The 14,417-nt window shown below is 39.1% G+C and overlaps 1 protein-coding gene, 1 long non-coding RNA gene and 1 pseudogene across 3 annotated transcripts in view; 1 reads left to right on the forward strand and 2 right to left on the reverse strand.

Annotated features, from left to right (window-relative positions):
* The first annotated feature begins 1,009 nt into the window (after nucleotides 1-1,009).
* LOC145552636 (uncharacterized) lies at nucleotides 1,010-1,853 on the forward strand. Its single transcript, XR_014088757.1, has 3 exons — nucleotides 1,010-1,038; nucleotides 1,159-1,259; nucleotides 1,360-1,853. It is a non-coding gene; the product is annotated as an uncharacterized LOC145552636 (long non-coding RNA).
* Nucleotides 1,854-3,715: 1,862 nt separating this feature from the next.
* The window catches only part of LOC145552626 (uncharacterized), a 12,924-nt pseudogene continuing 2,222 nt past the window's right edge, over nucleotides 3,716-14,417 (reverse strand). The window contains exon 2 of the transcript XR_014088751.1: nucleotides 3,716-5,097. The product of XR_014088751.1 is annotated as an uncharacterized LOC145552626 (transcript). The remainder of the gene's footprint in view (nucleotides 5,098-14,417) is intronic.
* LOC145552621 (uncharacterized) lies at nucleotides 5,213-9,989 on the reverse strand. Its single transcript, XM_081610282.1, has 2 exons — nucleotides 9,670-9,989; nucleotides 5,213-6,908 (listed from the first exon to the last, which is right to left on the reverse strand). The coding sequence occupies exons 1-2, from the start codon at nucleotides 9,731-9,733 to the stop codon at nucleotides 5,344-5,346; spliced, it is 1,629 nt and encodes a 542-aa protein (XP_081466408.1). The 5' UTR covers nucleotides 9,734-9,989; the 3' UTR covers nucleotides 5,213-5,343.

Consider the following 14,417-nt stretch of genomic DNA (forward strand, 5'->3'; position numbering starts at 1 on the left):
ACTGCTGGTGCTGCATTCAAAGACCAACGGAAATCTGGTTTACAAACAACGTATCTTAAATTCCCTGGTAAATTATTGACAAAAAAAGGAGGGAAACTAACGTATTTGTATTCGGTATGCAACACAAAACATTTATCTATTTATAAGTATTACACATTGTTTCATTCATCACTGCATGCAGTACGTTTTTACGGTGAAATGTGTTTTGCCCACATTCCATTGACACCCTAAAGGCAACACCAGGCGTCATGTTGTATGATATTTTCACTGTTTCTCTAAATTTTTATGAAACTATATTAGGGATAAATTAAACATATAGTTCAATTTAAATGAGTTTTATTAGCAATTGCGATTTGGACTGCATTTCTTTTTTTTTTTTTGCAGGTAGGCAGGTTTAACGAGGGATCAGGGGATTTTGTGAGGAAAGGTCAGTCAGGATCAGAGCTGGAGCTGCTGTTCCTCAGTCTGTTTCACAGCTCAGCTTCACCATGTCGGTATTTACCTATAGATGCTGAGCGCTGAAAATACATGCTGTAAATCAGTGGTTCTTAACCTTTTTTGAGGTACCGAACCCATCAGATTCATATGCACATTCACTGAACCCTTCTGTAGTGATAAATAAAATGATTTTTTTTCCAAATTCAAGACATAGGGTCAAATCCAAGATCACTAAGTCTTCTTAAAACGTAGAGTCTCTGAGAACAGTTCTTCAAAATATAATCAGTGTTTTCAGCAAAGTTGAGCTGACTGTCCAGGAATGACCCAAGGTATTTAAAATTTGCCACAATTTCAACAGGTTGGCCATCGAGAGAAACTGGAAACATTTTAAGGTCTTGGTTAGATCATTTAATTAGCTCTACATTCTTAAGAGAATGAAAAATTAATAATAAATAAAAAAAGACTGCGGTATTTTGTAATATAATTATATTAGTTGTGTTACCACCCCCACGCCACTAGAGGCAGTAGCAATCCCGAAAAAATGCTACTAAAGACCAGATTTAGAAGTACACCGAAAGCTACAGAACTTGGTAAAAAACGGTGAGTTTTGCTGAAGTAAATAAAGACAAAAGTTCAAATCCATGCTGAGAGTGGAGCTCCTTCAATCAGAGCTAATCCGCAGCTCTTATTGGCTAAGCAATGTAACGTGATCCTCTGCAGCAAGTGATGGCAAAGCCGCGCGTCATCACGACTTTACACATGGGTGTCTATACCTCCGTGGCAGAGGCTCCGCCGAACCCCTGGGGTTCGATCGAACCCAGGTTAAGAACCACTGCTGTAAATGTATGTTGTTTCTGAAGGAATCAGATGTATATTTTCTATTTCACTTTTGCATCATTTCTCTTTTATCCTTGGCTTTAGCCTGTGAACCAGGACGTCTCAGAAGTCGTTGGAGTTCTCCCAGTTTGACCAGCAGACTTAAGTCCTGCCTGGGGCCAGAATTCCCAGTGTAATATACATTAATTTGTTTTACTGCACACTTTTATTCTTTCACGTTTTGTGTATTTTTAGGAGAAATATCTCAATATGAAGTACTAATGTATTAAGACGGCTAATGTAATGAAATAAAATTAACTGTTGGAATTTATTTCCACTCTGCTGTCCATAGCAAAGTTAACTTTTATTCAGTAATATTTTTGCCAGAAAAAAAGTAAAAAAAAAATGTAGCTAATGTCTGACAATGTCTGATTTATCAAATTTTATTATGACAATAAAATGTCAAAAAATAAAAGGAAATTTTTTTCTTGTCTTCTTGAAATGTTAAAGGCACATTAAATTATGGATTCATGTCAATATATTTTTAAATAAAATGCTGTAAAAGTATGTGTGTTCATCAGTGTCAATATAAAAACTATCAGAATAATTTCGATCAAATAAAAACATTGTGCTCTTTATTCATAAATTCCCCAAAACAACTAAATAATCACATTAAAAAACTCTGTTTAGTCATTTATTTGATTACACAATATATTAGCGTGTGTGAGAAAATGTGTCAAATATTAACTTAAAATACTTTGCAGAACAGCACTTTGTGAAGTTCGGTCCATTCACTTGTATTAGCTTACGTCAAAGGATATGTAAGTTAGGGCTGTATAAATAAATCGATTCGGCGATATATATCGATATCCGCCCTAGGAAAGTATCGATTTTTCATCCGCGAGTATCGATCCTTAAACCATAGGGGTCCATAGCCTTATAGCTCTTTTAACGTCTATTGTTACGGCGTAGCAGCAAGACTCCGCCTACATCAGTCACACTTTCAACTTGAGCTTAAAGTGCACATTATAAACTACACACCAGTTTTTAAATTGTGCTAATAGACCAAGTATAACCTGAGTTATGCTAAAATTAGTAAACCATATTTTTCCGAATGTCAAAAGCGCCGCCATTCACCGGCTTTTCCGATTATGTGAGAGGGAATGAGCTTCCAACGTACAAAACGAAACATTAGATTCCTGTGTTTTTGGAAATGTAAAATCTTCAATAAATAAGATGGGCTGTATTTTGTTGCTGAGAAACGAAGTAAAGTTGTGCAAGTAACCGTGAAAGAGAAGCGGAACGGAGAAGCGGCGCGAATGGAGCAGCTGCTAAAGCAGTGAGATCGCGAAATTAATGCAAATTTCGACTGGTAGCATTCGCTTCATAATTAGTTTTTAGCTTAGCGGTTTCTGATCTGTATATAAAGGATTATCTGAAGAATGAACACGGGTTGATGACATCCGCAGCGGGCGCGCAGCGGCGCTGTGTTTTGTTCGTCTTCCTTAAACTTTCACAGTTTAAGGAAGACGAAGAGGAAAACCTCCCAGCCGGAATCCGCGGCGCCGTGAGGATTTCCATGATAACAATAGCTGATCGATCATTCTTATTAGCAATAGACAAAGAGTATCAGAGACTGAGAGTACTATGAGATCCTGAGAGGCAGCTACTCAGAGATCCAATCAGGGAAATAGCGGCGCTGCAGGGAGTCGATCACTACGGGGTGAGGCGGAGCCACTACTTTAGCAGTTAGAAGAAAGCAGCTTACATCCACGGCTAACTCCGGGAACCAAGGTGGAAACGCATTTTTTCCCATAGCCCAAAAGACTGCATTTGTGGCTGCATTTTTACTTCAAAGTGCCGCCACAGTGTCCAAAAGAAAAACATAAGTGCAATAATTTGCATATTGAGTCTACAGAGGCTGATAATCTCCCCACTCTGCTCCTGGATTACCGTTTAAACTTTTGAGTTTCATGTCAAATCCACATGAATTAAATGACAGAAACTAATTCTCTCACTGCATCTTTGATTCATTTTGTCCAGCTGCAGACTGTTAAACTGTCCAATCAGAGTCAGGTATTGTGTAGTTGGTGCGTTTAGTAAGTTTTCAATTAACTAAATTCAAGTCTATGGAACACAAAATGTCACTAAATCATTCTGTCCCTCTAAAAGCTTTCAGAAAATCGTAAAAATGCACTGAATCCTATCGCTCAAAAATATCGTGATACATATCGTATCGTGACCATAATATTGAATATTGTATCGTACCCCTAATTACAAGTGATAAATGACTTTGTAAGGACATAATAAAATGCATATCGATATGTTTATAGATTAAATTAGTTTAAACTTTAAAAAAGATAGTAAAAAAAAATAGAAAAATTATACAACCAAGACAAGCGAAACACCAAATTATTGGAGACAATAATCACACATAATTTGTACAATCAAGAACAACCAATGAAGGAAAATATGTTTATATTGTATATTGCATTAACTAAGTAAAAGGGCATGCTAATTTATTTAAAAAGCGTTTATAAAGACTGGTTAATATAATTTGAAACAAATAGCATCAGTTTCAGTCTAGTTTTGCTGTATAGACAAAATTATCAGACTTTTTTAATACTGTAAATTTCAGATTGCAAACAATTAATGAAAATCTACTAATAGTACACAACAGCACATCTTATTTTGGATTAAAAAGGTATTAAAGTAAATTTCATTCACCCCACTCATTCTCTCTATACAGAAAAATACAAATCAATCCTGCAAGTTCATATTTTATATCTCCAATATGCAAATGTCAAGGTCCAAATGATCACATTTAACAAATTCAAAAATTAAACAATTTTCCCACTTTATAGACAAGAAGCCCTCCAGTTTTCATCTTTTATATTAGCGGTTCTCAACGTAGGCGGTACAGCCCCCCAGGGGGCGTTCAGAGGATGGCCGGGGGGCGCTGGCGGACATTTTTACAAAAGGGGGGTGCTGGGATGCCTTTGGGGGACGTTTGGTCGAAGGTAAACTTTACACCTTTAATGCACAACAATGCCAGTTTAGACTTTGAGCAACTAGGTAAAACTGTAAAACTGTAAACTTTGATTAAGAACCAGATTTGTTCTTTGTCATTTCTGTCCAGTAAAACTATTAATCTATAAATCAATAGACAGGTCTATATAAAGATATAATCCATGTTTCCGTCTCATATTTGTATGGCATTAAAAGGACCTGGAAATGTTGGTTTTCATTGAAAGTTCTGATTTGCGCAATAAATGCCATGTGGGTGAAATTTTATGGATGATACTCTGATGTCCCATTCTCCTGAAGGCAGCACAGAGCTGCACCACCAGAAAAATACTGAAGAGAAGAAGAGCTATGATTAATGTAGTTACAGTTCTATCCATGTTTTAATGTTGCAGAGCTCAGTCGTTTTGCTAATAGTTCAAAGTTTAAACTGGCATGTTGTACATTTTTTATCTGGTCATTTTGTGAAACATTTAACAACTATAAAATGGCACAAAATAAAAATATTTTTTCCACTCTGATTTGCTGCTGTTAGGCCTACCAATTTTAACTTGAATGTTCATTGCATTTTTCATAGACGCCTGTGAAAATAATTTCTATTCCCATGACTTTGTTCTCTGGGAAATTATTTTTGATGATAAATACAGAAACAAACATAAAAATCAAAACATCTACAATGGCGAAAGTAATATTAATGATAAAATAATAGTCAGTGCAAAGTATCCTACAAATTCTTTGGTGGGGGGCGGTGAGGGACCTGGAAAAAGGCTACGGGGGCGCTGGCCCAAAAAAGGTTGAGAAACACTGTTTTATATGAACCTCTACATAGGACATACGAAAAATAGTTCTACGGCGTTTCACCTGTGTGACGCCTCATGTGCTGAGTTAAACAAATTTTTTGAATAAAGCTTTTTCCACAGGTCCCACATGAAAACGGCTTTTCACCTGTGTGAATCATCATGTGCTTAGTTAAACGAAATTTGCGACTAAAACATTTTCCACAGGTCCCACATGAAAACGGCTTTTCACCTGAGTGAATCATCATGTGCCGAGTTAAAGCCGGTTTTAGACTAAAACCTTTTCCACAGGTCCCACATGAAACGGCTTTTCACCTGAGTGAATCATCATGTGCTTAGTTAAATTCCCTTTATGAATAAAAGTTTTTCCACAGTTCACACATGAAAACGGCTTTTCACCTGTGTGAATCATCATGTGCTTAGTTAAACTAAGTTTGTGACTAAAACTTTTTCCACAGGCTCCACATGTAAACGGCTTTTCACTCGTGTGAATCATCATGTGCAGAGCTAAAGTCGGTTTTCGACTAAAACTTTTTCCACAGGTCCCACATGAAAACGGCTTTTCACCTGTGTGAATCATCATGTGCCGAGTTAAAGCCGGTTTTAGACTAAAACCTTTTCCACAGGTCCCACATGAAAACGGCTTTTCACCTGTGTGAATCATCATGTGCTTAGTTAAATTCCCTTTTTGAATAAAAGTTTTTCCACAGTTCACACATGAAAACGGCTTTTCACCTGTGTGAATCATCATGTGCTTAGTTAAACTAAGTTTGTTACTAAAACTTTTTCCACAGGCTCCACATGTAAACGGCTTTTCACCCGTGTGAATCATCATGTGCAGAGTTAAAGTCGGTTTTCGACTAAAACCTTTTCCACAGGTCCCACATGAAAACGGCTTTTCACCTGTGTGAATCATCATGTGCTGAGTTAAATTCGGTTTTCGACTAAAACCTTTTCCACAGGTCCCACATGAAAACGGCTTTTCATCTGCGTGAATCATCATGTGCTGAGTTAAACTAAGTTTGTGATTAAAACTTTTTCCACAGGTCACACAAGAAAATGGCTTTTCACCTGTGTGAATCATCATGTGCCGAGATAAAGCCGGTTTTAGACTAAAACTTTTTCCACAGGTCCCACATGAAAACGGCTTTTCACCTGTGTGAATCATCATGTGCTGAGTTAAAGTCGGTTTTCGACTAAAACCTTTTCCACAGGTCCCACATGAAAACGGCTTTTCACCTGTGTGAATCATCATGTGCTGTGTTAAACGTAATTTGCGACAAAACATTTTTCCACAGGTCCCACATGAAAACGGCTTTTCACCTGTGTGAATCCTCATGTGCCGAGTTAAATCACTTTTTCGCCTAAAACTTTTTCCACAGTTCCCACATGAAAACGGCTTTTCACCTGTGTGAATCCTCATATGATTATCAAGAGAATATTTGCAAGCAAAAAGCTTTTTACAGGTCACACAGGAGAAAGGTTTTCTTTTCTGATTTTGCTTCTCAGCTTCAGCAGTTTCCTGGAAGATGACCTGCTCCTTGTTTGGTTCTGATTCAGTTTGGTTTGTTTGTTCATAAACAGGAACCACCATGCAGGTATCAGTCTCCTGTTTTAATTCAAGCTGTTCTTCACCCTGACTGGAGTAAACGTCTTTCTCTTCCACTTTTATTTGTTGATATTCTAGATCCTGCTGCTCTTCTTTTATATGTTGATCTTCTGGCTCTTCTTTTTCTTGTTTCACCTGCAGAGGTTCTACCTCGTCCTGGTCCAGATTGGATCTCCTCTCCTGGTTATACATTTCGTTCTCATAAACGTTATGTTGCAGGCAATCTGGAGAGGAAAACAGGAAAAAAAGAGGAATAGTTAACGTTACTGAAGTAATTAACAGACTTTCATTATTTAAGACAGAAATCACCAAATAAACACATCTGAAAATTCAAGAGTGCAGACATTCAGCTGACATTTGGAAAATTACCAAATTAAATATTTCTGATTAATTTATTCACTCCAGGCATGATCGGTATTGTTTAAAAATAATTTTCTAGTATTATTTCTAATATTTTCTATGTTGGAGCAATTAACTTTTTATTTTTATTACTTTGAGTTCAGTTTCATGTTAATTGTTTATTTTATATTTTTTGTTTCTTTACTTTAAAAAAAAATCCTAATCCAAGAACCCAGAATCTTGACAGTTTGTCCATTTTCTGTAAGTTTAGGGACTGGTACAGGACCAGCATGCACTGGGCTTTCACCAGGTCTTATCTTTTTTTACTGCTAAGAATAATGATAATTCTTAGCAACAGAGAAAACATGCAAACAAAGAAAGAGACGCAAACAAATGAAATACAGCAAACAAGAAGAGATGACGGAAACAAAAAGCAAATAAAATGTAGCAAACAAAAAAAAGAGACGCAAACAAAACCCTCCTGCTGTGCTGGACCAAAACAGCAGAAGATGCCTCAGCACCGCAGGATATTGTTGATCAGATCGACGGACTATTGACATGAGGGCTTGACAGACAACGTGTCACAAGTAAGATGGACATAATATTGTGTATATTTTGTAATTAGAATATTACTTTACTGTATTTATGTCCACCAGTCAAATATCAGCTAATGCTAGCTGGTATAGTGCTATAGTACTTGGTGTTCAGTCCCCGCTCTGAAAGCTAACCAAGATTATTTTTTTAAAAGTTTCAGTTATTTTCTAACACTGACTTAGATATCTGATACAAGAGCCTATTATAGAAATGAAACAATATTATAAAAATAATATTACACGTTATAACATTCACCAGAAAAGTTTACACAGATGGCAATGGCTATTATGAACTTCACTCTGTCAAAGTAAGATACCTCCCAAATCTCCCGTTTTTGTTTTGAAGGTTTCCTATGTTTGTGTGTGAGTGTGTGTGCGAGCGCTAAACATGCATAGCTTAATATTATTCAGTATTAATCATTATTTATTTCTGTCTATATTTATATAAATATGTATTGATAAGACGAGAGCGGTCCATTAGACGTCTGTCCTTTATTTATGTCTATGTGAGAAATGGCCAGGTCTGCGGAAGACGGGTCCTTCGAAGGCCACGAACATGTACGACCAGAAGAGAGAAGCTATAGCCTTCAGCTAGCTGCCTAGCCTCCATCTCGGCGTTATGTTGCTTAGCAACCTTGACAACGTGAAGTACAAAGTGCCGAAGGAAAAAAACGGACTCGAAGTTAGTTTTTTTTACTCGTTTTTTTCAGTATTATTCTTCACCTTTTGTGATAAAGGCTGTTCCATACTAAAAAGAAATCTGTTTGATTCTAAAATGTTTAAACATGTATAGCAAGGAATGTAAGCAAATTATTCATTTTCAAATACTCTCTAGATCTCAGGAAGTAAGACATTACAGTTAAATAAAACTATTATGTTTGAAGGCTTAACTTTAATCAGTCAAACCCATTTGTTCAGGAATAAATACTTCAGTGAAACAAATTTTTTACAACTATTACCTGGCTTAATATCTGTGTTCCACCTCCACTCATAGGGGGAAACTACCGGGAGTTTTTAAAACGATTTGCCGGGAGACGTGCGTTCTCTCTCGGTGTACCGAACCTGGAGCGCCCGGTCAGCTGACAGCTGGCGAGGGGAGCTGGCTGTTAATGCAGCGGGAGCAGACATCTCCGAAAACGTCGGAGCGATATTGCAATTAAGTGATTTATTGATGCACCTAGCAGATATTTGAGATCTATACATCTACATTCTCGCCGAAAACATTGTAAAAATCATTTTGTGTAATACAGCAAAAAAAAAAAAAAAAAAAAAAAAAAAAAAAAAAAATTGCTGCCATTGCTGCGTTTCTCAACACCCGTTTTAAAGGATGCAGACCCTAAATTTGGACAAGGCTGTTTTTTGTTCGACTCCCTCTAGTGGTCTGGAGCACTTCCGTTTTCAGCACTTTTTGTTTGCATCTTTTGTTTGCTGCATTTCATTTGCGTCTCTTTGTTTGCTGCATTTTATTTGCTTTTTGTTTGCGTCATTTCTTCTTATTTGCTGCATTACATTTCTTTGAATCTCTTTTTTGTTTGCTTGTTTTCTCTGTTGCTGCGCATTTGCACCCGTCGGCCACAGGTTCATATAAAGACCAGCTGTGCCTTTATGTGGAAGGATAAAAGAAACTGTTCATTATAGAAACAATAAACAGAACAGATTCCAGGAGGATTTTAGAAATACGGAGTTGTGTCTGCCTCGTTATTTTAACCTGTTGTATCCTGTTTACAGGAAAAATCTGCGTCTGTTACAGCGACACCAGCCCTGTTGCGTGAAACACTTGCTTTACTAGCCTTTTGCTGAATTGTTCTACATATTTCTCCTGTTTATTAAAGTAAGTCTCAGCAGTTAAAGGAGGAGAGCCCTAAGAAAGATAACTGGTTCCATTTTCTCTCTACATAAATTAGCCATTCTCACAGCGTAGTTGTGATGTTTGCGTTCTTTATCTGATATATAAACATGTATACAGGAGGGGAACGGTTACTATAATGACCCTCATGCAGAAAGCTTCATACATTCAAACCTTAACCTGAATCCAAACGCTGGCGTTTCTTACCTATTCGGTATAAGATTATCTTGGGCTTCCGGGAGAAATCCAGCAGTCTGCGTTGATCATCCATCTCTTCCTCTTGATGATTTCTTTAAACTCTGTGAATGTTTCTTCAACAGCAGTCAAATGCTTGTTGATAAACTCGTTTATACAAACTCTCGAAAATTCAACAAAACAAACCATGCGCCATCTTGTTTCTCGTCTTCTTCTTCGTCTTTTTTATGGCGGTTGGCAAACAACTTTAAGGTGCATTACCGCCACCTTCCAGGTTGGAGTATGGATAAGAAGCTCATAGCCTCCTCGTTCTTCTAAGAAAATTAAAAAATACTATCAAAAGCTATATTTCCTGATGAACTCTGAAACAATTCTCTTATAACTAACTTATTTTTATTACTACTAAGCTCACTAAGTAGTATCTTTCTTTCCCGTACTATTTGTTGGTTTGGACATACAGGATTAAATAGTACTCTTAACTTAATGAATAAACTTAATACAGGTTGTTGTATTTATTGTGGAAAGTTAGAAACAGTACAGCATATCTTTTTAGAAAAAAATTAATTGTTAATGCATGTCACCATGAGAAAGCCTTCTGGGTTTTGCTTAAAAACTTTTTTAAATATTAAAATCACACATTTTTGTCTCATGAAGTGAAAATTTATTGGCAAAACAAACTTATTGTCAGAAATCTTTTCTTGCTATTCTATGTTTTTGTTTGTGACTCAAACTTTTGCTTGTGATTCTCACATGACATCATGGGCAGGGCCTAAAATTACAACAAAAAATTTCTGGTGTGTGCAAATAGAAGTTTATGTTTGGCAAATAACATTTTAAGTTCACGAGACAATATTACTTATTTAATTAAAAAAACATTTTTAAACAAAACTTTTTGTAAAGAAAAAAATTGGGGTACTCCGGGAGTATGGGGTACGGGCCCTTTGATACGGGCTGTCAGGTCCCTGTATGACCGGTGTCAGAGTCTGGTCCGCATTGCCGGCAGTAAGTCGGGCTCGTTTCCGGTGAGAGTTGGACTCCGCCAAGGCTGCCCTTTGTCACCGATTCTGTTCATTACTTTTATGGACAGAATTTCTAGGCGCAGCCAAGGTGTTGAGGGGATCCGTTTTGGTGGCCTTAGGATCGAATCTCTGCTTTTTGCGGATGATGTGGTCCTGTTGGCTTCATCGGAACGTGATCTGCAGCTCTCACTGGAGCGGTTCGCAGCCGAGTGTGAAGCGGCCGGGATGAGGCTCAGTGCCTCCAAATCCGAGGCCATGGTCTTGAGCCGGAAAAGGGTAGAGTGCCTTCTCCGGGTCAGGGGGGTCGTCCTGCCTCAAGTGGAGGAGTTTAAGTATCTGGGGATCTTGTTCACGAATGAGGGAAGAAGGGAGCGGGAGATCGACAGGCGGATTGGGGCAGCGTCTACTGTGAAGCGGGCGCTGTACCGGTCCGTCGTGGTGAAGAGAGAGCTGAGCCAAAAGCGAAGCTCTCGATTTACCGGTCGATCTACGTTCCCACCCTCATCTATGGTCATGAGCTTTGGGTCATGACCGAAAGAACGAGATCACGGGTACAAGCGGCCGAATGGGTTTCCTCCGCAGGGTGGCTGGGCTCTCCCTTAGAGATAGGGTGAGAAGCTCGGTCAGCCGGGAGGGACTCAGTGTAGAGCCGCTGCTCCTCCACGTCGAGAGGAGCCAGTTGAGGTGGCTCGGGCATCTGGTATGGTTGCCTCCTGGACGCCTCCCTGGTGAGGTGTTCCGGGCACGTCCCACCGGGAGGAGGCCTCAGGGAAGACCCAGGACACGCTGGAGGGATTACGTCTCTCGGCTGGCCTGGGAACGCCTTGGGATTCCCCCGGAGGAGCTGGAAGAAGTGGCTGGGGAGAGGGAAGTCTGGGCCTCCCTTCTGAATCTGCTGCCCCCGCGACCCGACCCCGGATAGCGGAAGAAAATGGATGGATGGATGGATGGAGAAATAATTACTATTCCAAAAGTTTTGATTACAAATTTATTATGCTTAACTTAGGGTTTTTTTTTTATTGAATATTTGGGGAAAATATTTAATTGCATCCTCACCAGACCCTAAACGTACTTAAAGTCTGGATCGACTTTTTTTCCCCCTTCATTAATGACACTTTTATTACATACATTATATGTATCAAGGTAATTCAGGGTGACTTATTTTTTATTCTAAATTAATTCTAAATGAATTTAAGTGTTATTCTCCTTCAAGATACATTTGCCTAACGCTGGAATAAATGCAATGTACATTATACCCAAAGAATGAGCTGTTGCTAGGGAATCAAAGAGTGAAGTAGAGGCCAATTGAGGTTGAGCAACTAAAGCCTTTCCTCTGCCTACATCTCCCAGAATGCTGTTCTGAATCTGAATTCAGTGAAATTATTGAACATTCTAATATATTTTCTATTGATATTTATACTATTGATTCTCCTACTCTGTGTGACGTATAAAGCCTGGACAAAGCCACAAGAGATGAAACACAGTTTTGTAAACCAAAAAAGCTAAGTGAACATTTTCCAATAAAGATGGCTGCCTGGTTTCATTATTTCATACATGCTTTTATCCAAGATCAAGTGTTTGAGAACTTGATCTTGTTAACAACATGTGATGGCCCCACCTGACGCCTGCGGCGACGTATCGAAGTAGATGTTTCTGTTGTACTGGGCATCCGACACATAGATGGTAGCCAGGTCAAAATCCTGAAAACGCACAGAGCAGCTGTTAAAAACAAAACTATTTTCTCACTCGTCTGCCTCAACCTCAAAGAACAGAAGCAGTTTCTAAGAACACATAAAGACTGAGTCTGTTTGAAATTCAATTTCCTGCTTGGCTAGAACCGTCGTCACCTGTAGATCTTGAGAGGAAGAACACCATATTAAACCCCCCCACAGTATCATGTACAATGCTGTCTGCATGAAACACTCCACACACGTCTGACCAATCACACAATACTTCACATAGACCTGAACCTGGTGTGGACTTGATTTTCATCTCATAACTACGTCAATGAGAGCAGACTGCGACTCTTTGGACATAAAACCCGAGCATCTTCTCCGAGACCGTGCCGATTTCCTCCTGACTATGGACTAATATCAGCCGATATTAGTCATATTGTTCCGATAAACAAAACTGGGCAATATTAACCATCAATATTTATTTCCTTCTTGTTGCCATTTGTTTCTGGAGGGGAGTGAACAAAGTTGGTCATGTGACAGCAGGGGCGCAAAAAGTGGGTATGCAGTGCATGCAACGCATAGGGGCGCAACACCAGAGGGGGCGTCAAAATCCGTTGGATGGGGCGGTGCGCCGATGATGTTTTCCCATACACTTCAGCGCGCCTTACCTCCTTCACCTCGCGCACATAACGAGGTAATGTAGTGAGTTTTACCTTTCACGTGTCGTCGTCTTGGGTGGGGGGAGGAGGACACGAGCGTATTTCTACACTCCTTCACCCTGACCTGACATACCTTCCTTCGGGGGGGGAGGGGGGAGGCGATTTATGTTTTCGCATCCACCTGAATAATGTGTAGTTGCGCCACTGTGTGACAGTGATCAGTGATTGTGAGGAGTTTAACTGAAGCAAAGAAGGAGTGATGAAGTCAGCAGCAATATGGTTGTTTTTCCCCCAAAGTTTCAAAAGCAACAGCAACCTTAATATCGGCCCAAACTTGTACATCGGTCCATCCCTGGCTAAAAAGACCCAATCAAAGTCCACACTTTATTCCAACTGTGCCAAGATTTGAAATCTGACATTGACAGGCAAATTTCCAACCAATCTGAATGAGCTCGAGCTACTGTCCATTGAACAGCAGACATTTTATTAGACTATATATTGTGTGAAATATAGACATTTAAAAATGTTGCATTTTCTAAATTTATTTATTGCATTTTTTAAAGGTTTGTTGGCTCTAGTGGCCTTCATTTTAAAGAAGCTTGACAGGAAAGAGGAGGAAGACATGCGGCAAATGTCACCAGGCTGGGAATTGAACCTGCGACCACCGGCATGAGGACTACGGCCTCGGCTGTCTGCAAGAATACCGTTTGAAGTGGCATTCTTGCAGACACCAAAGTAAGCTTTTCGTTGTACAAGCAAACATGTTTCTGCTATGCACATGACAGATAAAGGTTGAAAAAAATTTTAGTCTCTGGAAAGCTTTCAAAGACGTACCTTTAAGGACAAATTAATCAAAAGATGCTACAATAAGGATTTATCTCAGGGTAACTGAATCCAAATGCCCTCCAAACTGCTCAAATTTATCTTTGTTAAACATTCTGAAAATAATGAGCAGTTCATTTCCCCGTTATCTCCTACTTTATGTTGTTAAAATCCAGCTGGTTTGTGGCTGTAATGAGACATGAAAAGGTTCTGGGTGTGTAAATATTCTGGACCAACAGCATCTTCTGATCTTCATCCTCTGACTGTAGTGAAACAGAAGATGCTGCTCTCCAAAGCACAAAACGACAGATGTTCTCAAAAAATCATCACAGAAACAGAAAATTATTTTAGTTATCTACTGAACACCTCACCGGCTAACTGGCCTTATCTCAGCTGAAAGACCAAAACTAATTAATGATCCTTCCTTTTGCTGACAGCGTGATTACAGCGCGTCCATGTCCCTTGAGAAACATCAGATGTTTTCCTTTCCGGCGCACATGAAGATAATTAGAACGTCCATCCCCATTTCAGCCTTCCTGTGATCTGCTCCAAGCTGCCAGTCCTGCTCTAATAAACCACTGCTG

This window comes from Poecilia reticulata, chromosome 1 (assembly GCF_904066995.2).
Source record: "Poecilia reticulata chromosome 1, P_reticulata-male-v2, whole genome shotgun sequence".
In the NCBI taxonomy this organism is placed as follows: domain Eukaryota; kingdom Metazoa; phylum Chordata; class Actinopteri; order Cyprinodontiformes; family Poeciliidae; genus Poecilia; species Poecilia reticulata.